The following is a 26,345-nucleotide window of genomic DNA, read 5'->3' on the forward strand; positions in this document are numbered from 1 at the left end:
AATGGAACTGAACTGAAATGAAATGAAATAAAATAAACTGAAGAAAAGGCAAACAAAAAACCCCCAGGGAAGTCAAAGAGGCACATCTGAAGGGAAAATCAGGAAAGCATACATGGATGAAGGGCGCCCCCTTTAATGTGAGCCAGGTTCTAAAGGATGAGAAAGATTATTGTTTCAAATTATACTTATCTGCTTTTTGTAAAAGTCATCCCCCAACTCAGAGTTCCTTGTGTTAACGGTTTTTCTTCCGTAAAAAAAATTTTTATGCATGAACCAACAAATTATACCTCAACTGAGTATATACACTTACACACTTATTTCAATACATTTTAAAAGTGAAGTTTCGCATAGAGAAAAGTACACAAATTACACATACAATAGGATGCATTTTCCCACAGTGCACACCAACATAATCTCCACTCAGACGAGAAACAGGACATTACCAAGCAGGCTGCAAGCCCCTTTTTGCTACCTCTCACCATAAATCTTCATGGAAGGGTATACAGTATCCTGACTTCTTTAAGCCAAAGTTAGTTTTACTCATTTCTGAGCTTTTAATAAAAGGAAACATATGAAATGTATTCTCTGTGTCTGGCTTCTTATGCCCTATATTGTATTTATGATATTTGTCCATGTTAACCTGCATAGCAGTTCATTCATTCACATTGCTGTATTCCATTTTATGAATATTCCAAAATTTGCACATCCATTCTGTTCAAAGACAAGTCAACTGTTTCTAATTTTTGGCAGTTATGAGCAATGTAATGAATATTTTCTATACCCAGTATAGAGACTATACCCAATTTCTATGAAGCACACACCAAGGAGTGGAACTGCTGGTCTTTCAGCATATATTCAGCTGATGAGATCCTGCCAAAGAGTTTTCCAAAGAGGCTGTAATGATATCTATATTCCCATCAGAGTGGATCAGGGTTCCAGCTGCTGCACATTCTAACACTTGGTATGAAAAGCCTTTAAATTCCTAGAGACACTGAAGAATGAAAGGACAGGGGCCAGACAACATAGGACTTTGGAGGCCATGGTACGGACTGGAGTGAAATGCAGAGATTATGTGTAGAAAACCACTGCCGAGGGACAAAAGTGGAAGCAGGATAACTGGTAAGGAAACCACTTCAACTGTCCAAGCAAGAGGTAATTAACCATGGCTTGAAATAGGTTGGTCATGGCAAAGACGGTTTTACTTTGATTATGTCTTGAAGGGTGGAGCCAAGAGGATTTTTCATTAGACTGAATGTGGTATACTAGAAAAAGAATCGAGGGGCACCTGGGTGGCTCAGTCAGTTAAGCATCCGACTTTGGCTCAGGTCATGATCTCGCGGTTTGTCGGTTTGAGCCCCGCGTCAGGCTGTAGCTGAGTTTACCCCAGATTGTCTAAATATAAAGGCAAGTACAATACTAACAAACTGTATTATATAAGGTCTTTAATAAAATATTTCATTAATTTTATTGAACATACCTCTTTAAAGCATGGTGAAGGGTTTCTGATTTGCTCTAGCATTGCCCACTTAACCGTTGCTTGCCTAATGTTTCCATCATATTCTCGAGAACTCTGTGTGCCACTGGGAGTTCCTCTAGACCGTTCATATCCTGGTTCATTAAAGTAAGGCTCAGCTACTAATATAAGGGACTGAACAGACACCAACACCTGTGGAACAAAGAAATAAAGACAAGCTATTATGATGGGACATTTTTATTACCAGTAAACTGGTATATTTTAATATGTGCTTCCACATATTTTTATCACTGTCAAATTGATGTTAATCACGAGGACACTGAAATGCTATGTTATTAAAAGCAATATTAAAATAGACACAGTAGTTTCTTGTAAAATATTCATATATCTTACATTTTATATTCTTGAATTCTTGAAAAACAAAAAGAAATGAAGATATTTCCTGAAACTGCTAAAAAAAAAATTGTTTATAAACACCCCATACCAATTTAGACATTATTGAGCTCAAATTGTCCTTACGCTCAAAGAGGATAAAGCTAACCATGCACTCTGAACAATACTCACTTAGGGGCACCTGGGTGGCTCAGTCAGTTGAGAGTCTGACTCTTGATCTGGGCTCAGGTTATGATCTCACAGTTTTGAGATCAAACGGGATTCTCTCTGTCTCTGCCCTTCCCCTGCTCATGCGCTCTCTCTCTCTCAAAATAAATAAACGTTAAAAAAAGGACTCACTGGTAAGAACAACTATTCATGAGGCAATCTTTATTTAAAAACAATTTTTTTTTAATGTTTATTTATTTTTGAAAGACACAGAGACAGAGTGAGAGTGGGAGAGGGGCAGAGACTGGGAGACACAGAATCTGAAGCAGGCTTCAGGCTCTGTGCTGTCTGTACAGAGCCCAACATAGGGCTCGAACCCATGAACTGTGAGATCATGACCCGAGCCGAAGTCAGACACTTACATGACTGAGCCACCCAGGCACCCCTATTTTTATTCCAAAGAAAATACTTTTTAAAGGCATCTACTATTTGCTTTTTAAAATATATACCATTTTGGAAGTATATAGATGCTACTTTATTTTTCTTCAGTGAATTCGGCTATTTAGGAGTCATAATATTTATGTTATGGAATCTTCTGGAGCCTCGGATTATCTGACCTCTTTAGTCATTTTACTTCACAGTACACTTTAGCCATAAAAACTGTGCACAAAGGGATGCCTGGGTGGCTCAGCTGTTTGAGCATTCAACTCTGGATCTTGGCTCAGGTCATGATCCCATGATTGGTGGGATCGAGCCCTGCGTCGGGCTCTGTGCTGAGCGTGGAGCCTGCTTGAGATTCTCTCCCTCTCTCTCTCTCCCTCTACTCCTCTCCCCGGCTTGTGCTCTCTCAAAAACAAACAAACAAACAACAACAACAACAATAAAAACAAAAACAGAAACAAAACTGGGCATGAAAAAACAGTAAATCAATAAATCCTTGGACAGAAAGATTTCTCTTTTTAAAAAGGATTTGAATTTCAATATTAAAATTATCTATCCCTGAGAACAATGTATAATACATATTTTTAAACATGTTTTATTTATTTACTTGGTGGTTTATTTATTTGTTTGCTTGTTATAGAGAGAGAGTGCTTGAGGTGGGGGAGAGAGGCAGAGAGAGAGAGTCCCAAGCAGGCTCCACACTGAGCACTGAGCTTGAGACCTTATTTATTTTTTTAAAGTAGGCTTCACGTCCAGCGCTGAGCCCAACTCCAGGTCTGAACTCATGACTCTGAGATCAAGACCTGAGCTAAGATCAAGAGTCAGTCGTGTAACCAACGGAGTCACCCAGGTACCTCTGAGAACAATGTGTAAAATTCAAGTCAGAGATCAAAGAAGGCAGAATAACTTAGCCCCTCAGAACTATTTTGGTTATCTGTAAAATTAGGATCACACCTACTTACTTAAAGACTGGCTATGAGAACTAAATAAACTTTGTAGGGGGTAAAGTAGTAGCACTTATAATTAAGTGTAATTAACAACAGCAGCTATTCTTTCTTGGAGCAAAAATGAGCATGCATCCAGAAGACAACAAAATGCAAAACAAAATCATTTTTACTCTGAAAATAGATGTCTTTTTATCTATAATATAAGAGGGTAATATAGGGTCCTGCAAAAAAGCAGTCAGTAGGAGTTCCATTGTGATCAACAAAATTCAAAAGAGCTACCTGGATCAAATAAAAAGCTAATATTTATCATAGCTCCATCTGCCTAAAGTGTTTTATTAGAATATGACCTGACAATGAACTGGTAATTAACAGAAACACACCTGCTACATATTTACATAGTTAAAATTAAGGTAATAATAAACAGAATAGATTTTCATTCTGCAACGTAGGTTCACTGATTCCTAGTCAATCCTTTGATACTTTAAGAAAGTCAAGAGTTACAGACTTTTATTCATAGGTTAAATTTACAGTCCCTTTCCTCTTTAGTTTTACATTAAGCATCCACAAAACTGCAAGAGGTTTTCACTATAATTTGTTTAGGAACTGACTAAATCAAGAATCATCTAACACCTTCCTTTCACTATCTGTGTCAAAATAAAAATTTTAACCCTGTCATATGGTCTTTTACTAAGCCACTCAAGTAGTCAGTAATCTTGTCTCCTACAATTGTATATATTCATTTGGTCACTATATTCCTACCACTATCCATTCTTGCAACTCATTTTTTTTTTTTTTTTTTTTGCAACTCATTCTTTAGAATATCCACCAATTTGCCATATTCCTCCTCCTACCCCACATCCCTTAGAGATTATTAACTTTTGATTTCCTGTATTTTCATGTTGTATCTTGTCAGAGGATTTAATTGTCTAACTTGATCTGGTACATCAAAAAATTTTATCACAGGTATTTAAAACATAGGAGAGTACAGAGTATATAATCCAAAATACTAATTTGCAATGAGAAACTGTATTATAAGAAATAATAACATCTTTGGTACGAGGGAAATATTCTTTTTTTTTAACGTTTATTTTTGAGAGAGAGCATGCAAGAGGGGGAGAGGCAGAGAGCGAAGGGGACAGAGGATCTGAAGCGAGTTCTGCGCCGGAGAGCAGGGAGCTAGATGTGGGGCTCGAACTCACAAACCGTGAGATCATCAGCTGAGTCGAAGTCGGACACTTAACTGACTAAGCCACCTAGGCAACCCAGGAAACACTTTTAATTAGTAAAATGCTTTTAACTTTTTTAAATATTAAGTACCTGCTTCTGGAAAATTATGCTGCAAATGACTAGGACTGTAAACAAGTGGCTGATTTCCAGAATTTTCCATTTTAAGAGAAATGATAATATATATTTTGTTAACATTTATAAATGGTTGATTACATGAACCATAAAATACGTTCAATTCCTTTTGCATATGATATCTTTATTAACATCCAACTGGAACAAACTATTCACAAGGCATTATAATAGGTATTTTAAGTACATTATAGCAACATTAAAAACCAGTTATGTAAGCAATGCTATAACTTGGTGCTACTGTAAAAAATTCTGGTGATAGTCCTAATAAATAATATGACTCTGATTTTATTTTATTTTTTTTAAATGTTCATTTATTTTTGAGAGAGAGAGTACACCAGCGGGGTAGGGTCAGAGAGAGAGGGACAGAGGATCTGAAGTGGGCTCTGTGCTGACAGCAGAGAGACTGAAGAGATCATGACCTGCAAAGTGGGACGCTTCAACTGACTGAGCCACCCAGGTCCCCCTGACTTTGACTTTATTTATTTATTATTTTTTAAATATTTATTTTTGAAAGAACACAAGGGGGCGAGGGGCAGAGAGAGAGGGACAGAGATCTGAAGCGATCTCTGCACTGATAGGCTGACAGCAGCTGCGAGCCCGATGCAGGGCTCAAACTCACAAACCGCGAAATCACAACCTGAGCCAAAATTCGACACTCAGCCGACTTAGCCACCTGGCTGCCCCGTGACTTGATTTTAAACTGTGCTAATAGTTAAGACTATTACTACATTACTGCTGGATATGAGACTTACAGCATAAGACTACAAAATGTATTATTTTTATACAAAGAAACATTATTCTTCTAACAGTGTCACTCACAGAAACCAAGAAATTCTTTTTTTTAAAATTTTTTTTTTCAACGTTTTTTATTTTATTTTTGGGACAGAGAGAGACAGAGCATGAACGGGGGAGGGGCAGAGAGAGAGGGAGACACAGAATCGGAAACAGGCTCCAGGCTCCGAGCCATCAGCCCAGAGCCTGACGCGGGGCTCGAACTCACGGACCGCGAGATCGTGACCTGGCTGAAGTCGGAAGCTTAACCGACTGCGCCACCCAGGCGCCCCAGAAACTAAGAAATTCTAATAAAGCTTGTCACTGTTCAAATATTTTGGAATTGTTTTTAATTGTATACAACCTTCAAAAATTTTTGTGGAAGATTTTCAGTCTGGCAAAGGTACTTTCATCCTTAGTGCACATGTGATAAATAAAAGGGTAAAACAATGTTAGGTCCTAAAATCTAACCAAAGAGAAATTAAGTAATTTTCCTTGAGCCTTTCTAGTCTGCCTCTGAAGAAAGTTTCTAACAGACAACAAAGAGTAATGTGGTCCTGCCTACATGTATTTATTTCTTGTATAATGTGAATAAAACCAGCTCACAAAGATCAGACCAGTATTTCTTAGGAATACAGATGCCAAAAATCCTCAAATAAAATACTAGCAAAGCGAATCCAGTAATATCTAAAAAGAATTCTATACCAAGAGACTAAATGGGATTTATCCCAGGAATGCAAGGTTGGTTTAGCGTCCAAAAATTAATATATCATATTAATAAAATAAAAAGCCAAAAATAGTAGAATCATTTTAACAGATGCAGACAAAGCATCTGACAAAATCCAACATCCATTCATAATAAAAATACTCAACAAACCAGGACTAAAGAGCAATGTCGTCAACATGAAGAGAATTTATGAAAAACTCACAGTTAATGACACTCAGTGAAGCAAGACTGAAAGTTTTCCCCCTAAGATCTGGAAGAAAACAAGTCTATTCACTCTTGCCACAGAAAAGAGAGAGCCTCCTCTTGCTCCTGCCCAAGTCAATTTGTCACAGATTTGAAAACCCTGATTCAGGAAACTATCTAAAATATAAAGAAAATCATGTAATAACTGTATTACTTATAAAACTAAAAAAATTAGAAGCGAAAAATTTAGTCAATAATAGAGAACCAGTTCAGCTACAGTATATTAATTCAAAAGATTAAGAGCAATTAAAAATTATAAGAATGTAACTTGGAAAAATGGATATGCTCTAATGTTAAGTGAACAGAACAGTGTACAGATGATTTATCTACTACGTTCTCACTCTGCGAATTATGATAAAAAAAAAAAGCTCAAAAACCCCCGATAAACCCAAATCATAAAGGGAATATAGAACAAAGCTCATTTTTATGCATGGGTAATTAAGTTTCCAAACTTGTAAAACTTAAACCCCTGAGTAGAAGTTTCTTTACTTTACAAGATTTTGGGTATATATTAGATATATAAGCCATATAAAAGTTAAAAGCAAATCAAATTAAAAAAAATTTTTTTTAATGTTTTTATTCATTTTTGAGACAGAGAGAGGCAGAGCATGAGCAGGGGAGGAGCAGAGAGAGAGGGAGACACAGAATCCGAAACAGGCTCCAGGCTCCGAGTTGTCAGCACAGAGCCTGACGCGGGGCTCGAACCCACAGACCGTGAGATCATGACCTGAGCCGAAGCCGGACGCCCAACCCACTGAGCCACCCAGGCGCCCCAAGCAAATCAAATTTTAAACTAATTAGTTGTTGGGGCATCTGGGTGGCTTAGTCGGTTTAAGCGTCTGACTTCGGCTTGGGTCATGATCTCATGGTTCATGAGTTCCAGCCCTGCATCAGGCTCCGTGCTCACAGCTTGGAGCCTGGAGCCTGCTTTGGATTCTATGTCTCCCTCTCTCTCTGCCCCTCCCCTGCTCGCGTTTTGTCTCTCTCTCTGTCTCTCAAAAATAAATAAACATTTTAAAAAAATTATCTAAATTCGACAAAAGTTTCAATTCTCAGCTAAATCTAATTTACTTTATGAAAAATAGGATATCTCTGAGTTTCCTTTCTTTGCTTAGTTTGAGTTGACAAGAGTAACATACATGTAGAAAAAATATTTTAAGGTTTTTACACTACAACTGAAACAAGAATTTCTAAAATGAAGTAGTAGTTACTTGGGAGGAATATTCTAGTGACTTCCTTATAGTTCTCCTGCATGAATCATGTAAACAATGTAAACTTTTTTCCTAATCTCGACATCAACAAAAAGGGAAAAATTATACTATGATATTATTTAATTCATGAGGATGCTACAAAGTCTTCAGAGAATCAAAAGAGTGACATCCTGAGAATTATTTTTTGTATCTTTTTTCACTTAATTCAAAATAAGAATGTAGAAAAAGAATCTTTTCAGGGTAGATCAAACTTTAGTAGGCTTACCTAGGGATAATTTATGGTGATTTCTCTGAAACACTAAACTTTTTTATTTTTTTAATGTTTATTTATTTTTGAGAGAGACAGTGCACTTGTGGGGGAGGGGCAGAGAGAGAAGGCGACACAGAACCCGAAGCAGGCTCCAGGCTCCAAGATGTCAGCACAGAGCCCGCTGCGGGGCTCAAACCCACAAACCGTGAGAACATGACCAGAGCTGAAGTCGGATGCCTAACTGACTGAGCCACCCAGGCGCTCCTAAAACACACTTTTTAAAATATAGATAGTTCTTATTTTTCTAAGTGAAATTCAGAGAAATGTGTTTACTTGCAAAAAGCTTGAGGTCTGAGGATTCCACTTCTCTTCTGGTCTTCCATGCCACGTATTTAAGATGCTTAAACAAACCTGAGGAAGAAGAGAAGAAAACATATACAGAATTGAATAGAGTGCTTTTAAAAAGCAAAGTGTCATAGCTAGAAGCAAAAATGAAATGCTATCATGTCACAGTATCTCAGTTTTATGTTCCCCAACAAAACCCCAAGGGTCGGTTTGTTAAAACGAATTGGCATCTTCAGATGTGATCCAAAGCTGTACGGCATTTCACTTTCATAATGAAACACGAAATAGCACCTATTACATGTTAATACAAACAACACTTTTTAATAAAAAATAACTCTTTCCCAAACCAAAAACAAGTTTCAGTGAGAAAAAATGGTACCATTTATATTAAAAAAAAATTTCTCTTAAAATTTTGTAAATTTTAAAAATGGGTATGGTTCAGCAAAAGAGATCTTGTTTTCAAATCTGCTTCTACATTCAATTTGTTACAATATATTGTTCTGGTTGAAGTATCTGATAACATCTAGCTTCACATAAACATGAAGTTGGAAGGAGGAGACCTCACAGACCTCCTGAGAGGACGTTGAGGCTCCACTGGGTTCCTTGGAACCAACTTCACCACACAGATACTGTTCGCTCACATAAGCAAGAGTGAACCTAAACTATCTGCCAAACACAGGTATGGAGGTCATTCTGGGAAAAACAAAATTGGGGACATTTTATGTGTAATTGTAAACTGACAATTTCACATAATGGGCAACAGATTTGGAAAATAAGTGGTCCTTAATAAAGCAGAAGTCCATCGCCTTGCTAGTTTTGCAAATGTTCTATCACAGTAATAAGGCAAAATACGTTAATTCATTTAGAACATAATTTCATTAACAATTTTTAAAGAACTATATCCAAATGGCTTTGTACGTTATTATTTAAGATACTGTCAGGCATTTCATTTTTAGAACACCCTGTGACTATCAATGCCAAGTATTCTTTGTTTTTGTTAAATATAATTTATTGTCAAGTTGGCTAATATACAGTGTGCACAGTGTGCTCTTGGTTTTTGGGGTAGATTTCGTGATTCATCGCTGACATACAACACCCGGTGCTCATCCCAACCAGTGCCCTCCTCAATAACCACCCCCCCCCACCCCCGCCATCAACCCTTGGTTTGTTCTCTGTATTTAAGAGTCTCTTATGGTTTGCTTCCCTCCCTCTATTTTTCTCCCCTCCCATCCCCTATGGTCTTCTAAGTTTCTCAAGTTCCACATATGAGTGAGAACATATGATATCTGTCTTTCTCTGACTTATTTCACTTAGCATCATACCCTCCAGTTTTATCCACGTTGCTGCCAATGAATGCCAGGTATTCTTACCCCTATCTAGAGATCTAGATCCCAAGGGTTAAATGTTACCAGTGTATTAATATAACAAAGACTATATAATTCAGGATATTGAACTCTCAGGCCCTTACCTGCTTCGCTATACCATTAAGTCTAAAGGAAGTAATTTCTTTTCTTTTTCTTTTCTTTCTTTTTTTTTTAAAAGAGGCTTCACAGCCAGTGTGTAGTCTGCCCAACAGAAGGCTTCAACTTAGATCCTGAGATCAAGACTTGAGCTTGAGGGGTGCCTGGGTGGCTCAGTCAGTCAATCTGACTTTGGATTTCGGCTCAGGTCATGATCTCACAGTTTGAGATCAAACCCCACATTAGATTCTGCGCTGACAGGATTCTCTTGGGATCTCTCTCTCTCTGCCCCTCCCCTGCTTGTGCTCTGTCTAATTAATTAATTAATTACACAAAACAAAACAAAAACAAAAACACCCGAACTGAGATCACGAGTCCAACGCTTAACTGACGGAGCAACCCAGGCACCCCAGTGAAGTAACTTCTTAAATAAATTTTAACAATTTACACTTCAATTCTATTCAGATTCTAGTCTATCTCTTGGGTGAAGACAACACTGCTAGTTCCTCTTCTCTGCTCAGTTATAAAAGACCTGTTCTTTGCTCTCCCAAAAGTAAGCTCTACCTCTGGGTAAATCTCCTGAAATCAACGAAGAAAACAAATTCCAGTTTTACGATCGGAGTTTACGATGAAAACAAAACGATAGCCTACAAGCACAGATCTGAGGCAGGCTTCTCCTGAAACCAGGAAGATGATACCCAGGGAAAACTTAGTCCATCTGTAATAAACCAGATCAACTTCAAGCCCTTGTTCCTCTCAGATCATCAAAGAAGTGTCTGCTTGTGAAGGCTATGAATTTCTTCTGACCATCTAGTGATTGTTTTAAAAACTATTTTTAATGTTTATTTAGTTTTTGAGACAGAGTATGAGCAGGGGGGGTGGGGTGGGGGTGGGGGTGAGGCAGAGACAGAGGGAGAGGGAGACACAGAATCTGAAGCAGGCTCCAGGCTCTGAGTTGTCAGCACAGAGCCCGATGTGGGGCTTGAAATCACAGACTGCAAGATCATGACCCGGGCTGAAGTCAGACCCTCAACTGGTTGAGCCACCCAGGTGCCCCTGACCATCTAGTGATTTTTAAACTTTTAACACTTCCAGCATGGAATTTACTGTTGAAATTCCATCAAGCCATCCAAATTACTTTGAACAGTGATGACTGTCCTTTAAAAAAATTCTTTTTAATGTTTATTTTTGAGAGAGAGAGAGAGAGAGAGAGAGAACACAAACCAGGGAAGTGCAGAAAGAGAAGGAGACACAGAATCCGAAGCAGGATCCAGGCTCTGAGCTATCAGTATAGACCTCGATGTGGGGCTTGAACTCATGAGCCATGAGATCATGACCTGAGCCAAAGTCGGATGCTTAATTGACTGAACCACCCAAGTGCCCCTAAGACTGTTGTTTTAAATCTAATTTTAAAAGGTTTACTGTCAAATGAAATGCCTTTTATTATACCTCAATTTAATTTTTTTTTTTTAGAGTGAGAAACAAGTGTGAGCAGGGGAGCGGGGAGAGGGGGAAAGGCAGAAGGGGGTGTGGGAGGGAGGTAGGGGGAGAAAGAGAGAAAATCCCAAGCAGGCTCCACATTCATGTGGAGCCTGACACAGGACTCAATCCCACAACCTTGGAAGAGGCACCACCCAGGCACCCCAACTTTTTTCTGAGATAGAACACATCTTCCCATTTATTTAAAAGAAGAAAAAGGAAACATTTTAGCATAAATTAAGCATCAAAAATAAGATCATAATTAATGTATCATGGAAAACATGGATGGCTATGAAAGCAAAAAAAAAAAGTGAGGACATGCAAAAAAGGGAATACAGAGTTGACAGGACCATACTTTTGCCATTCAACTATCTCGAGGCACTTGTGAAAAGAGAAATGGAATTGGAGATACGGAAAGTAAAGAAAGTTGAGAGGCAAAGACAGACTTTTGGCTCTACTACATCTTGAGGGGAGAAAGCTCTCAACTGGCCAAGGAATGTGTTGAATGAGTTAGTCCCTTAGTAGCTTCTTAAGACTATACATGCTTCTCAACACGGTTGTGTTTCTGCCTTTTCTGGTTCCTTCTCTATCATTCCCCAGGCTAATCTTTGCATACAGGAAAGAGCAGCATGAAGAAAGCCACGTAACTCTTGCAAAGAAGATATCCAAAAGAAAATTTTTGTTTAAATTACAAAGAACCTTTGGTTACAATACTTTGGCATTAAAAACAAAAGGCTGAAATTACATTACCTTGCCATCATTATAAAGGTTTGGATTGAATCGCACGCTATGACCACCAGTTGTCTCTAGATTCACAAGAGGGGGTGAACTGGGATAATCTTGAGGAAAATATACATCAAATTCAAAGCAGCCATTTGCATAAGGGGTGTCCGCTGGACCGGTTATCAGAACCTAGTAAGCATACACAAACACAGAGGTCTCTGTTACTATTCCCAACCATTGTTTGCTATTTAGAAAAACACAATCCAACATGAAAACGAACAACCTTCTTACATCCTATAGACAGAATCTATCTCTACCAGAATGTGTTAAAAATGAGGTTAAAGTTAAAAATAACAACATGAGTGGAAATGGGTTTAGATTAGGATTAAGGTTTTTTAGTTTTGGTGAAAACAAGCTATTAAAAGATGCCTTATTGGCAGGAAAGCTTACCTAAATATCAAATACCTTTTAATATTAAGTTACTATTTTCCTGGGAGCTTTCCTTCATATTTTCTTTTTTTTTTTTTTTTAACGTTTATTTTATTTTTGGGACAGAGAGAGACAGAGCATAAACGGGGGAGGGGCAGAGAGAGAGGGAGACACAGAATTGGAAGCAGGCTCCAGGCTCTGAGCCACCAGCCCAGAGCCCGATGCGGGGCTCGAACTCACGAACCGCGAGATCGTGACCTGAGGTGAAGTCGGACGCTCAACCGACTGAGCCACCCAGGCGCCCCCTTCATATTTTCTATAGTATTTAAAGATTTGAGATTTTAGGTATATTCATTATCACATCCAAAAGGTATGGAGGTAATTTTCTGCAATATATCTTCAGATAGGTTAATCTCTTAAGAAATAACTTAGTTTTAAATATTTTTCTCTGGAATAATAAGACAAATAGATAACAAGAAAAGTTCTCATGTAATAACTTATGATAAAAAGGTTTTGAGAGAACAAGAGGTGTTCCCTGTAGGGTTACTGGTAGTTCAAAAAATAGCAGAGAACCCAACCCTGACTGTCAGAATTATTTAATGAATTTTTTTCAGTCAATCAATAGATACTAATTGTGCAAGGCTTGTGCTGCAAAGTCTCTGATCCTGAAAAGCTGTATGTGGAAGAAAGTGATCAAGAGTCTCAATCTGTGACAACTCCGATTTAAGGTTTGGAGCTCCATGTTGGGATTTTTAACTTTAGGTACAGCATAATGTTTTCCAGAGACAAAGTCACAAGTCTGAACTTATGTGGTCTATTTAGTGATACAATACTTCCCGAGGCGATCCTTCTATAATTGGCTATTGTTTGTAACAAGGGACAGGCAAGAGTGTGCTCAAATAGGCAAAGCCTATGAGATTTTTACTGAAAATTTATCCAAAAGAGCAAAATAAAAAAGTAATAAGCAAGCAAAAAAACAAAAACAAAAACAAAAAAGCTCCTCAAATCAATGTGTTGATAGTTACAGCTGTGTATCTAAGGAAGACAGACTATGAAACCAAGAATTAAATGACAAATGTAAAGAAAGGTTCCCCATCATGTCCCTCCCCGGCAGGTGTCAAATCTTTGTACTATTTGATATTGTACTATCATTACTTAATTCACAGATCTTAAGTAATTAAGTAAGTCTTAGGTAATTAAGTAACTGCATGAATTTCCTAGAAAATAAAAAAAAAAGTAATTTCTGAAGAATGATACTATAAAACATGAAGGAAGTATCTTGGATGACAAGGAAGAAGTCCTATGATTTTTTCCTACCAACCAACATAAAATCCTGTGATACTCAGCTCTTAAAACTACAGGCAGCATATGGCCTTTACTCAAGGCAGGCATTTTGGTACTTTCTTCTAAACTGTTATTTTGAAGAGCTGTCCCATACACATACCTCTAACATTAAAAAAAAGGATTCCTTTCAATGATGTCCAAAATGGCCAACAGGATTATTTAATTTATTAAAATTCATGCTACTTCTACTGCTCTGTATAGTCACTATCTGAACAATATAGACAACTGTATGCATAATGGCGTTAGAAACAGAGAAAACACAGTTGTTTTTCTACCTTCATGATGTCAAGTCGCTCCTCATCACAGCGCACAAACACACTCGAAGAGGACGAAAGAGGCAGTGAGGTTGACAGCGTAACAGCCTCCTGGGCCAGGCGGCGGGCTCTGGCTGCACTGTTTGCGTCATTTGCATTTTTCACCTGAGACATGTAGTGGTAATTTACTTTAAAACCCAATTTCCCATCTTCATCCTCAGAAACCATCTCAAATGTATCTAAAAGAAAAAGAAGAAAAAAAAACACTGAAAAAAAAAAAGAAAAAGAACTAGAATGGAGTAGTGTTATAACGACAAGGATCACAAATAAATCACTAGCCCTTCATCCAAAACAGAGAGGACCAAAGGCACAGCACAAGGAACACAGTCAATGGCATTGTAATAGTGTTGTATGGTGAAAGATGGCAGCTACACTGTGGTGAGCACAGCATAATGCACAAAAATCATGAACTGCTATGTTGTACACCTGAAACTAATGTAACACTGTGTGTCAATATACTAAAATAAAATTTTTTAAGCCCCACAAAATGGAGAGGACCATGAAAAATTAGCAAGCTATACATGTTTATGTCACAACTACTGTTCGGTGGATGGATTATGTAATGGAGCAAAATGAAGAAATTATAATTTTTTTTAAGATTTTATTTTTAAGTAATCTCTATATCCAAAGTGGGGCTCGAATTTACAACCCTGAGATCAAGAGTCACATATGCTCTGCCGACTGAGCCAGCCAGGAATCCCAGGAAATGATTTTTTAATCTATATAATGTGGACACACTGATAGACTGTATCAAACTGCTATGACAATGTAAAGCAGAAAAAGCAATTTATTCTTAAAATGTGTGGTGTATAATTTTTGCCAAAATAATTCAAAATACTAAATGCCAAGAACTATTATTATATTTCATTTTTTTTAAACCAGAATAGGTCTTTATATATTTGCACTGACTTTGGAGTTGGAAAACAAAGTCCCAGACTGAGGTCTACTCTTGCATTACTTTTGGAATTTAAGTTAATGCAATAAAGGAAGATTATTAGGGTAATGTTCTAAGTACTCTGAGAAAATACAACTAATGGGCTAATTCTTAACCATTTATTCAGGCAGATTTAGAAAAGAGTTGAAGTTATTCTTTACTTACAAACTCTGTACACACAGAAAGGAAAAAAAATGGATTTGAATTTTATCTCCAGTTCAGATTATTCCACCCTAACCAATGGGTTACAAAAGATTTATATAAATTTTAACACTACATCAAAACCATGTACTAGGGCAAATACTGTCAATTAGAAGCAACAATAACTTCTGATCTTATGTTCATATAATTCTAAATATACAGAAAAACTAATGCTATTATTATAATTAGCATTAATGCACTAAATTTCACCAAGAGCTTACTAAGTGCGAGGTTCTAGGCTAGTTTATATGGATTAAATGATAAATCGGAAATGAAATCTTCAAGACTTCAAGTAGCTTATAATCTAGAAAAAGGGGGAAGACCTATGAAGAGTCACAGGTCTGTGTATTCCATATGTTTAAAAGAGGAGTGCCACAATCTTTATTTAACAAATCTTTCAGGGAGAAAAATAAACTTTTGGTGCATCTCTTGTAGAAACTATCACCAATTCTATACGAGTAGAATCTAATTTAAGAAGAAATGTTGAAAGCTGACTTTACCACACAGTACATATACTACATCTCAGCAAGACTGCTAACTACTTCCTGTCAGTGAAGTTGTAAACTGGAGTTATTTCATCTGCCCAATTTCGCCGTTCACATACTACAGAGATAAATTTCTGTATAAATTTGAATTTTATAAACAGCAATCCACCAGAAACAAACATGAGCCGATTCCCAGGACTGGAGGAAAATTTTCTATCCTATAGCTACCTATAAGAGAACAGGATCTAATAAAACTTTATTAAAATATTCAAAGATAATGACTAGTTCCTAAAAATGTACATAGTTTGACTCAACAAATCCTCTTCTATTAATTTATCCTGAGGAAATAATCATAAATGTATATAAATATTTATAACAATGATATGGCCACTGAGATGTTGCAAAGGTTATTGAAAAACTGGACGGGCACCTAGGTGGTTCAGTCTCAGTCTGTTGAGTATCTGACTCTTGGTTTTGACTCAAGTCATGATCTCATGGTTTGTGAGTTCGAGCCCCGCTTATAGCACAGAGCCCAGCTGGGATTCTTTCTCTCCTTCTCTCTCTACCCCTCCCCTACTCATGCATGCATGCGCTCATTCTCTCTCTCTCTCAAAATAAATAAGTAAACTTAAACAACTTGAAGGACCAGTTATTGGTTAAAAGACAGTATGTTACATGATGGAATATTAGGCAGTCAATAAATATCAAATTGTAGAAGAATCATGGTATTAAAAGTACTTGATATAAAAGGTAGAAAATATAGTTTATTCCAAAAAGCTCAACAGAAAACATGCATTTTTTTTTGGTGAATGATTCTAAAAGTCACTGGGTAGTAAAACTTAATGATGTTTAAAGTCATATCCAACTTGGAGAGTTTATGATTTTATGTGGTACGAGAGAAGTCTCCTGGCTCTGATATAAGGACTCTGAATTTCTTAATTAGAGGTAATAATTTAAATCAGAATTTCCTATACATACAGAAGCATAAGGCATTCATATTGATAAAATGAAACTTTTGAATGGAAAGAACTAAAGAACATATAGAGATGGAATGTGTCTAAATACTTTCAACTACATGCACATTACAGATGCTTTAAAAAGACATTAAAACATATTTGGGTCTGAACCAGTAAGTGAATTCAAACCTAAAGTTCAATAAAATATTTAACTCCCACACACACACAATCACATTTCAGGAAACTTTCTTCTTAGAATCCTAGAACAGACTCGTTATTTTCCTAATAGAAGCTTGATGGTTTAAAATACTTTCAAAAATTCTTTGACACCCTCTTCAAAAGGTAGAAATTAATTCCCCGTTCCTTGAGCATGGGCTAGACTTAGTGATTTGCTTCTAATGATAAAGCAGAAGCAATGTTTACAACTTTTAAGACTAAGTCATAAAAGGCAGTTTGGCTTCCTGTTTGCTTGCTCTCTATGAGAAGCCAGACACAATGTATGAAGACACTCAAAAAGTCCTATGGAGAGGCCCACATGGCAAGGAGCTAAGGCCTCCTGTCAACAGCCACGTGAGGGAGATCGAAAGCACAGCCCCCAGAGCCAGTCAAGATTTCACATGATGAAGCTCCAGCCGACATCTTGATGGCCACATTTATAAGAGAGTCTAAGCCAGAAACAGTGAGCTGAACCATTCCTGAATTCCTGACCCATGGAGATTGTAAAATAATAAAGGTTTTAAACACCTTAAGTTTTGAGAGTAATTTTTAGTGCAACAATAAATATGGAATAATTTGATAAAATACTATAGAAACTAATCGGAGTCCAAAAAGATACAAACTTATGTATATTAAGTAACAATCAAATTCACATAAACCAAGTTCAAGTATTTGCTTTAAATAACCAGAAAAAGGAATTTCCAATAAAATGCTTCTTCAGGGGGTCCGGGTAGCTCAGATGGTTAAGAGTTTGACCGCTGATTTCAGCTCAGGTCATGATCTCACGGTCATGACTCCCACTCATTCTCTCCCAGTCTCTCTCTCTCTCAAAATAAATAAATAAACTTAAAATAATGCTTCTTCAGAAGTATTGTTTAAAAACAAACAAAGGGGCACCTGGGTGGCTCAGTCAGTTAAGTATCCAACTCTTGGTTTTGGCCTGGGTCATGATCTACCAGTTTTTGAGTTCAATCCCAGCATTGGGCTCTGTGCTGACAGAGCAGAGGCTGCTTGGGATTCTCTCTCTCTCCCTTACTCTCTGCCCCTCCCCTACACATGCACGCTCTCTCTCCCTCAAAATAAATAAACATTAAAAAAATTATTAAAAACAAACATGTTAACAGAATAAAGGAACAGACTAGATTGTCAAAATTAGTGAGGCCAAAGGCTGTAGTATCATTAGAAGCTAACCAGACCCCTAATTAAAGTATACAAAGAAGAAACCTACTTGGAAAAGATTATGGAATAATTTCTAAGAGAAATAAAAATGATATTGTACAATATTAGAACACAAATGATAGTTCAATTCCATGGTATCTTTTCAGGAATAATATACTAATAAGTAACAATGGGAGAGAAAGAATAATCACTTCTAAAAGATTTCTAAAAAGCCCACACCAGCTTTTCAGTGATAAACTCAAGTTATATAAAAAATTAATCTATGTAAATTTTAACCCACCAGAAAGAATGTTTTTCCAAGTAGAAGGAAACCAAATCTTGGTTAGAAAAATCACCTCTTCTCTCTTCCCAACCCTATTTTTGACACCTCCCACTCCAGTCTAACAGTCTAAACACTGAACAGGAGATTAATGTTTGCAAATTATATGCCCCCCAAAAGACCAAAAATATTGAATAAAAATTCAAAATAAAATGAAGAACCTAAAAAAATTAGACTAAATCTGGTTATATCCAAAGCCTCTGTCAATTACTAAAGATCAGTAAATCCAAAGTTCAGCAGTAACAGCAAATCATATGTTTTATTTTTTAATATTTATTTATTTTTGACAGAAAGAGAGAGCACAAGTGAGGGAGGGACAGAGAGCGAGGGAGACAAAGAATCTGAAGCAGGCTCCAGGCTCTGAGCTGTCAGAACACAGCCCAAAGCGGGGCTCGAACTCATGATCCGTGAGATCATGACCTGAGCCGAAGTCAGATGCTTAACCGACTGAGCCACCCATGCGCCCCCATATGTGGTTTATAAAATGCTACTTAAAATCTTAAGGGGTGCCTGGATGACAGTCCGTAAGCGTCTGACTCTTGGTTTTGGCTCAGGTCATGATCTCAAGGTTCAAGGAATAGAGCATTGGACTCTGCACTCATTGTGGAGCCTGCTTGGGACTCTCCCTCTCTCTGCCCTCCCCTGCTTGTACTCTCTCTCAAAAATAAATAAACATTAAAAAAAGTCTTAGAAAAAAAGAGATTTAAACTCTTAAAATATCATGACCATGGACCACTTTTTCTTCCTTCTTGTATACTCCCACCAAGTATCGGTGCTATATCTAATGGCATGAGTGGGAAGCAACCAAATGATGTCCTCTGGCAAATCTACCAGGATCATACTAAAAAAGTCTTAGTTTTTGCAGGATTTATTTTTAACCTACTCAGGTTTTCAATGGCTCCCCAACAAAGTTACTGTCCACTTGAGGTTCAAAATTCTGTTCCATTCCATTCTATTCCACTCCACTCTGGAATTCTATTCCAGAAGTAAGACATTAAAGGTTTCAGTAGACATGCATTGGTACCTAGTTGGGGCAACTCACAGACTAAATTTCATTCAGAATCAAAGCACAATTAGACAGCCAATAAAGAAGCAGAGAAAGTTTCTTTATGCTTTTGAATCTGGAGGAGGAGGGAAAGAAACAGGTTGTCACAAAGTGAAAAAAGGACACAGAAGTGTGAAGCTACAGACAAACCCATCTAATACCTGGGTTTTGCCTCAAGGCTACCAATAGTTACCTTCAACTGTATGCAGACAAACCTGAGTAGAGATATGTATCAATTATTTCATCTTAACGCAGTGCTACTGACAACTCCTGACATATTTCCAGTCTACTTCAGTTGTTTTATTCTACACAATATAGTGAATTTCGTTTCAAAAAAGATTTGCAACAATATACATTAATCAAATTATAACTATAAAGGCTTTCATTTGAGAGATTTAAAAAATGAAGTCTACTTAAAATCTGAGAGTACTTTTCCTAGTTGTGACAGTGAATGTGGCTACAAGGATCATACTGGTGGTGTGGCTTTTCCTGATAATTCTGATTATTCCTTTATATGACACCTCTCTGAGGATGTCTATAATTCATGTTATATTTGTATAACAGTATTTGTTCTTGGTGTCTTGTAACTTTAAGATTACAGCAGACAATATTTTTGTTCCTTTGGTAATCATTTATAGTTATTAACATAGTACTGAATGAACCTGACATTTATTACATTTTCCTGAATTAAGTGTTTATTAAACAAAATGGTCACAACCTATCAGTGGCTGGCACAATTATCCAAAAACAAAACTGTTACATTTTTTCTGAACAACAGTATATACACGTCATCTCAATTCTTCCAATCTTAAGATAATGAACAAAAGCAGGGGCGCCTGGGTGGCTCAGTCGGTTGAGCATCCGACTTCGGCTCAGGTCGTGACCTCACGGCTCGTGAGTTCGAGCCCCGCATCGGGCTCTGTGCTGACAGCTCAGAGCCTGGAGCCTGCTTCAGATTCTGTGTCTCCTTCCCTCTCTATCCCTCCCCTGCTCATGCTCTGTCTCTCTCTCAAAATCAATAAACATTAAATTAAAAAAAATTTTTTTTAAAGATGATGAAACAAAAGCTGCCTGAGTGCTTTATCATTTTCAAATCATTTTCATATATATTACTACTGCACGTGATTTTTACTGCAAACCTGGGAAGTAAGGTAGAGCAAAAGCTAAATGATTTCCACTGAAGTTTCAAAGACAGTATGTCAAAAGTTTATGTATTTTTACACTTGCTTTAGTGTTCCTTTTCATATAGTCAAAGTCTTTTGACTGGGTCTAAAGGTTGGAAAAGAGGCACAGATAATAACAGTTACTAATGGTCACCAAAATTTGGAATTCTAGTGTTTATTTATAGACTAACACCTTATGAGGGAGACTGGTAGGATCTTTTCACCAGTCTTTACTTGTCAAGAGTTTCAGAATAGAAAAGGATACAAGTGGACTTTACAAAACTATTATTTTCCAAAGGCAAATCTCATGAACTTCTAAAATGTTAAGAGTAACAGACTTAGTTCAAAGTGCCAGGTCTTAGCTTTCTTCTGGCCAGCAAATACAGAAATGAGAGGTCTTAAAGAAAACTACTTTCTGCCCCCCCGCCTTTTTTTTTGACATTTGACTTTATTTTTTCCCCTAGGTTTCTACTGAATCATGATTTCCAAATACAACTATAAATACAGATATAAATTTAGAGATGAAAAGATGATCAAATGTTTGCATGTATACATACAGTGTGTGTGCATGCGCGCGCACACACACACACACACACACACACACACACACACACAGAGGATATGAAGAATTCATGGTACAAACAACTTTTAAAATCTTTCATTTACTAGAACACATTTTAATAGCACTATTACACAATATGAAACGAGATCTGAAGAAATGAAGGTTAAAATTTCAACTTACCAAACTGTAATTTCTTCATAACAGCCACATATTTTTCTTCAAGCGATTTCAATACTGATAAAGGTTTGGGTTTCATAGCCACCTTCTTTGAACATTCACCTAGTTTTTTTTCTGTTATTTAATATTTCAAGATAAATAATATAAGCATACATTTTAAAAGATTAAAACAAAAACAGTTTCTACAGTTCAAAGTTCGAATTCTAAAAAATTAACAAACTCTTCACAATTATCTTCCTGGTGTATCAGTTTAAGTATAAGAGATTTTTATGTCATAAACATAACTAATAGGGCTAAAACCCTTATCAACTTTAAAGTTTATGTTCGTGAAATCTGTAAAATTAGTTTGACCCAATCAGGCAAGACAGCAGACATAAAACAATAGATAATACACTGCTAAGACATGAAAATGCTAATTTAAACTAAATTCTCACACCCAGTCTAAATGTACTCTTTCCTATCCAGTACAATGGCATTCTTCAATTTCACAACTACCAACAGGAAGAAGAGAAGTTCATGACATGTCTGTCTGCCTGCTCAATCTAGTGTGAGTGATCATACAAAGGAGAGGTAAGTATTTCAAAATTAGAGACTATTCACGATTAACTTGAAAACGTGGCAACAAAATTTTTAGGCAAATGAGCTTGCTTGCAAAGCATTAACACAGAGAAAAGAGAGAGGTAGTTTTCAGAAGTAAATGAAACATCTCTGGGTCAAAAGAAAAGCAGCAAAGGACAGTTCTGTACCTTGATTTGCCTGCCGTAAACTGGTAGTGGCTGCATGCACAATCTCAGCAGTCTTCTGGATGTCCGGTACCAACAGTGTAAGTCCTTCTGGTTCTTGATCAGATGCATCTGGTTTTACTCCTGTTTTAACATTTTCCCTTTTAGATCTGAATTTTTTTTTTTTTTAATATGGGAAGAAATGCAAGGAAAATTAAGACTTTAGGATTGAAAAACAAATACCTCTGTTAAGTCACAGTGGTTAAAAATCAAAATGATAGTGTGTATTTCATTTGAAATACATATGATATATAGCAGAAGTAGTTTAAGTTAGACTCATTGTTGTTTTGAAGCCACAGAATAATGCCTAGCATAATAAATAAAGCTTTGGATAGGTTTTCCCTTCAAAAGTGATCAATCAATTTAAATAAAAAATGAACACTGTAAAAACACCCAGATACTCGATATGTCCTTGGATCCACACTTTTAAAAACGTACCTGTAGTACAGTAATTACAAATACCTGGAAGTAGAAGAAATCATTTTCATTATCTAAAAGGGACAGAGGTCTATCCTCTGTCTTCTAAGATTTGGGAATCAAAGAACCATATGTATACTTTTTCACTGTAATACTATTTGTATTTCACTCAGAGTAAGTATATTCTTTCCCAAGGGGAGAATTAAAAGATATATTCTGGAGTAAAAATGAAGGTTTATTACTAGGTATCTTAATGTAATGTGCTTTTATACATCATAACTTTATATTTAAACAGTAAGTTTTAGGGCATAATCATTTTAGAGGCATTCTCTATCCAGGGTCTAAAATGTACCCAATCTTGTATCAAATTCTGTATCATTAACAGGATGTACTACAACAATGTCTCTGTGTATAAGGCATCAAAATGTTTCTTTAAATTTTCTAGGTGAATACAGTAGAGTTTTATTGTAAGAGTCACCGAAATTAGTAAGTGAATATCAATATCCTTTTTTGTATTTCAACTCTCAGCACATATTTTTCACTTAATAATCATCATACTATTGCTTAGATACTAAAAACTTACACTTTTGTTAATTCATTAAATAGATAATACAAACTGAAAACACATGTAAATAAAGGTGTTTAAAATATTCATGCTACAGCATCACTTATTCTTCTAGCTGTATACCTACCAACAAAAGGACTTGGCAACTGTATTACAACTGTATTTCACAAAGTGAGCATGGAGACTTAGATGAGCTATAAAAAGACTAGCAGAAGGTAGAAGAGTCCTTAACAAAATAATATTGTTAGCTATGTATAAACGAACTATTCTTCAGCACAAAGACAAAAATCTGCTCAGAAGCAATTCAGTGCTTACACTTGAGGGAGCTGTTAAGAGGTAAACGAAGAAGCACCACTCAGGTGGCTAGCAAGGGTAACCATATATAGCATTATGCGTGCGTTCTGAACTGATTTCTGCAGTGTGTGAAAAACTAGTACCCATAGGTATTTTTAACTAGAAGGTATATAGTTGCCTCACCTGGCAAGATGGCTCAACTCAATGTGTCACTGGGTTACTGTCTGAGGTTACCACTGAGGTATAAGAAATCACATAGAACGCATGGCCAACTTGGTGGATGTTATGTTGTACCTCATTTCAGTCATCAATTTCTGCACAGGTACATGTATATGAACATGAATGTTTGCATGTATATGTAAGGAGACTATAGTGAATGAATGTTGTGAGACTGAAATATCAGGCATTCTAAGTGCTGGAATCAAATAAGATATTGTCTTTTAAAAAGCTATGAAATAAAGTGGAGACTATTGCTTAATAGTATCTGATACTTTTCTTAATAAAGATGTAATGCTGGACAAGCTCAAACAGATTCTCAACTTCTGCATTTATCAACAGCTATTCACAATCAGTGTCAAACACTGAGAATCAAGAAAAGTGCAATAAGCTGTTTGACTTTCTGAATTTAGAAGGACTCCCCCGCCAATTGTAAATGACTCTCCCTCTGATACCAGGGCTTAAAAAAATCTTAAGTAGTAGGATCACTGACCGTAACAGGAAAACAACAGTAAGTAGTTTGAAAAACAAAAACAAAAACAGAAGAGCTACGGTTATAGCCACAATAAAATAAAGATGGTTTCCTAAAATCTGTCATCAAACAGTTGATCCACTGGACGCTCAATGAAGATTTCATTTAAGAAACACATCTTGCGAAGCAGAGAAGAAAGATATGAAGTGAAGTGCGTTTTTCCAGAATTAGGGTGTTTTCTCCTTGAAGAAACAAGAGTGGCTGGCATGGAGAGTAAAGTGCACAACACAAGTGAGAGCAAGTCAGCCTTGGAGAGAGGACTCATCCTAAACTCCAAGCCCTATTCATGGATACCGATTTCCTAAATCCAGTTTTTAAAAGATGATTAGTAGGAGAAATTCCTATTATTAAAGTAGTCCAAACAGTCAGGATGGTAAATTTCATATATATATATATGTATATTTTTTTTTTTTGGACCACAAAATTTTAAAAAGATGCTAAAAAAGTGCAAAAATACACAAAAGTTAAAAAAATATGTTCATACCAAAGGTGTGAAAGAAATGATTTTATGCATCTCCTATCGAAGATAATGGTTAACTCATAAAGCAGTTATCTTTTAGAGCTTTACAACAGGTTCAAATGAGAAATTTTTATGTGAACAACCTTGACAAAAACAGACAGGAGAAAAAGGGATAATGTCCAAAAGGTGAGAGTACTTCAAATCTACAAAGAACACACACTCCCTGCCTAATGATGACCACAACTAGTCATTGTCTGATATCCAACTACAGCCAGTAGTCTCTTTCCTATAAAAGTTGCAGGTTACTGTCAACCCATATGTAGGCCCAGCTCATGAAAAAAGGCCATACCTTCGCTCACATCCTGAAGTCTGTGGGAAAAGCTATTTGAGTTCAAGGCACCTAGCTGGAAGTAGGTCTCTGAGACTGACAATGGATCCAACATGGTAAAAGCAATCAGCGACGGCCGCTACCATGGTATCCGCTGCTTTGTGCATACGTTGAATCTGGTTGTGATCACTGCCCTGAAGAAATACGAGGAATCAACTGAAGTTTCTACTATTGCAAGAATTATCTGCAAACATTTTCCACTATGCTGTGAATTCCAACTAAACGGCTAACAAATTAAGCAAATTTTGGCTCTGTGACATGTAATTTGAACTAGGATGTGAGCAAAATGGGTAAATCTTTCTTATAAAAACAAAAGAAAAAAATCCCCATAATTCAATATTCAGTTACAGTGCCCTACCTCTGCTAATACTGTCACCCAAAATAAGTTGGATTTTTGTAAGACTAAATGCAAAATATCAGAATTATGTTATTTTATAATCTATAAACCGAAAATAGCTTAATATAGCTATTTTCTTGGTAGAACATAAAGAAAGATCACCTCCATTCCCTGTACTCCTAATTCTAAAGTCAAAACAGTTGAAATAAACATTTAAAAAGTACAGCCATGTTGAACAAGTAATCTGGAGACAACATGCTGAAATGTCCAGATTCCAGAACTATTAAGAACTAGCATCTTAGAGAAAGATTCTAAAACTGTAAGCAAATGAAACTTCTACACTTCTCTGTAAACCAATGCATCATATAATATTCCACAGTTCTAAAGCTCTTTGTCAGGGATGAAGTCTAAAACGAATTAAAAGTAAGCAGGAAGATTTAGAAAATACATTACTGTGGAGAACTATTTGCTTCTAATTATCTCCAGAAAACATGAAAATTCTTGAAATGCACCAGTAAATGGAGCAAAGACCTCTGTAAGATGAATGCTTTTCATTATTAGTTTAAACCTTAATTTTTAATTCTGATTCCCTTTTTTTATTTAAACTCTTCCCAAACGGAAGTGTCAGTTTTAGTTTTCAATAGGATTTAAAATTGAAAACATAATCTCCATTGTCTTGGGAAGCATAAATGAGCACTATAGAAGGAAATATTCAGAGGGCATGATAAGCCTTTTAAAAATAAACCCTTGATTTCTAGATTAGATAAAAATATAATTTCTAGGTCAGATTAAACATCACAGGACAAAATGAAGGTACTGTGTGCTGTTGTGGAATGGAGTTGCCACAAATAATACGCTTTACCAAGGGATAATCCAACTGAGGCAAATAAAAGATAGTAAAATAAACATTGGCATCATTGTCTCCATCACCGAGTAAAAGGCTGATGAACTATGAAACTCGTTCAAGGTCATCAAAAACAGAAACTTAAAAAAAAATGTAGGTATGATTATAACAAATGCTTCTTGGTTATGAAACCAGGCCTCTTTCATTTTGTAGGTG

The 26,345-nt window shown here is 36.5% G+C and overlaps 1 protein-coding gene across 13 annotated transcripts in view; it reads right to left on the reverse strand.

The window, feature by feature from the left end:
* Positions 1-26,345, reverse strand: part of BIRC6 (baculoviral IAP repeat containing 6) — a 222,596-nt gene that overhangs the window by 3,894 nt on the left and 192,357 nt on the right. For 12 of the 13 annotated variants that reach the window (XM_053891020.1, XM_053891019.1, XM_053891011.1 and 9 more), the window contains 6 exons: positions 22,041-22,186; positions 21,298-21,408; positions 14,019-14,236; positions 11,998-12,159; positions 8,297-8,374; positions 1,478-1,666 (listed from right to left, as the gene is read on the reverse strand). In XM_053891020.1, the coding sequence (XP_053746995.1) occupies positions 1,478-1,666; positions 8,297-8,374; positions 11,998-12,159; positions 14,019-14,236; positions 21,298-21,408; positions 22,041-22,186 (904 nt within the window). Of the gene's footprint in view, positions 1-1,477; positions 1,667-8,296; positions 8,375-11,997; positions 12,160-14,018; positions 14,237-21,297; positions 21,409-22,040; positions 22,187-24,909; positions 25,083-26,345 lie in introns of those variants that run through there. The other variant, XR_008418046.1, reaches the window with a different exon arrangement.

This window comes from Panthera pardus, unplaced genomic scaffold (genome assembly GCF_024362965.1).
Source record: "Panthera pardus isolate Hobbes unplaced genomic scaffold, ASM2436296v1 HiC_scaffold_26, whole genome shotgun sequence".
NCBI lineage: Eukaryota > Metazoa > Chordata > Mammalia > Carnivora > Felidae > Panthera > Panthera pardus.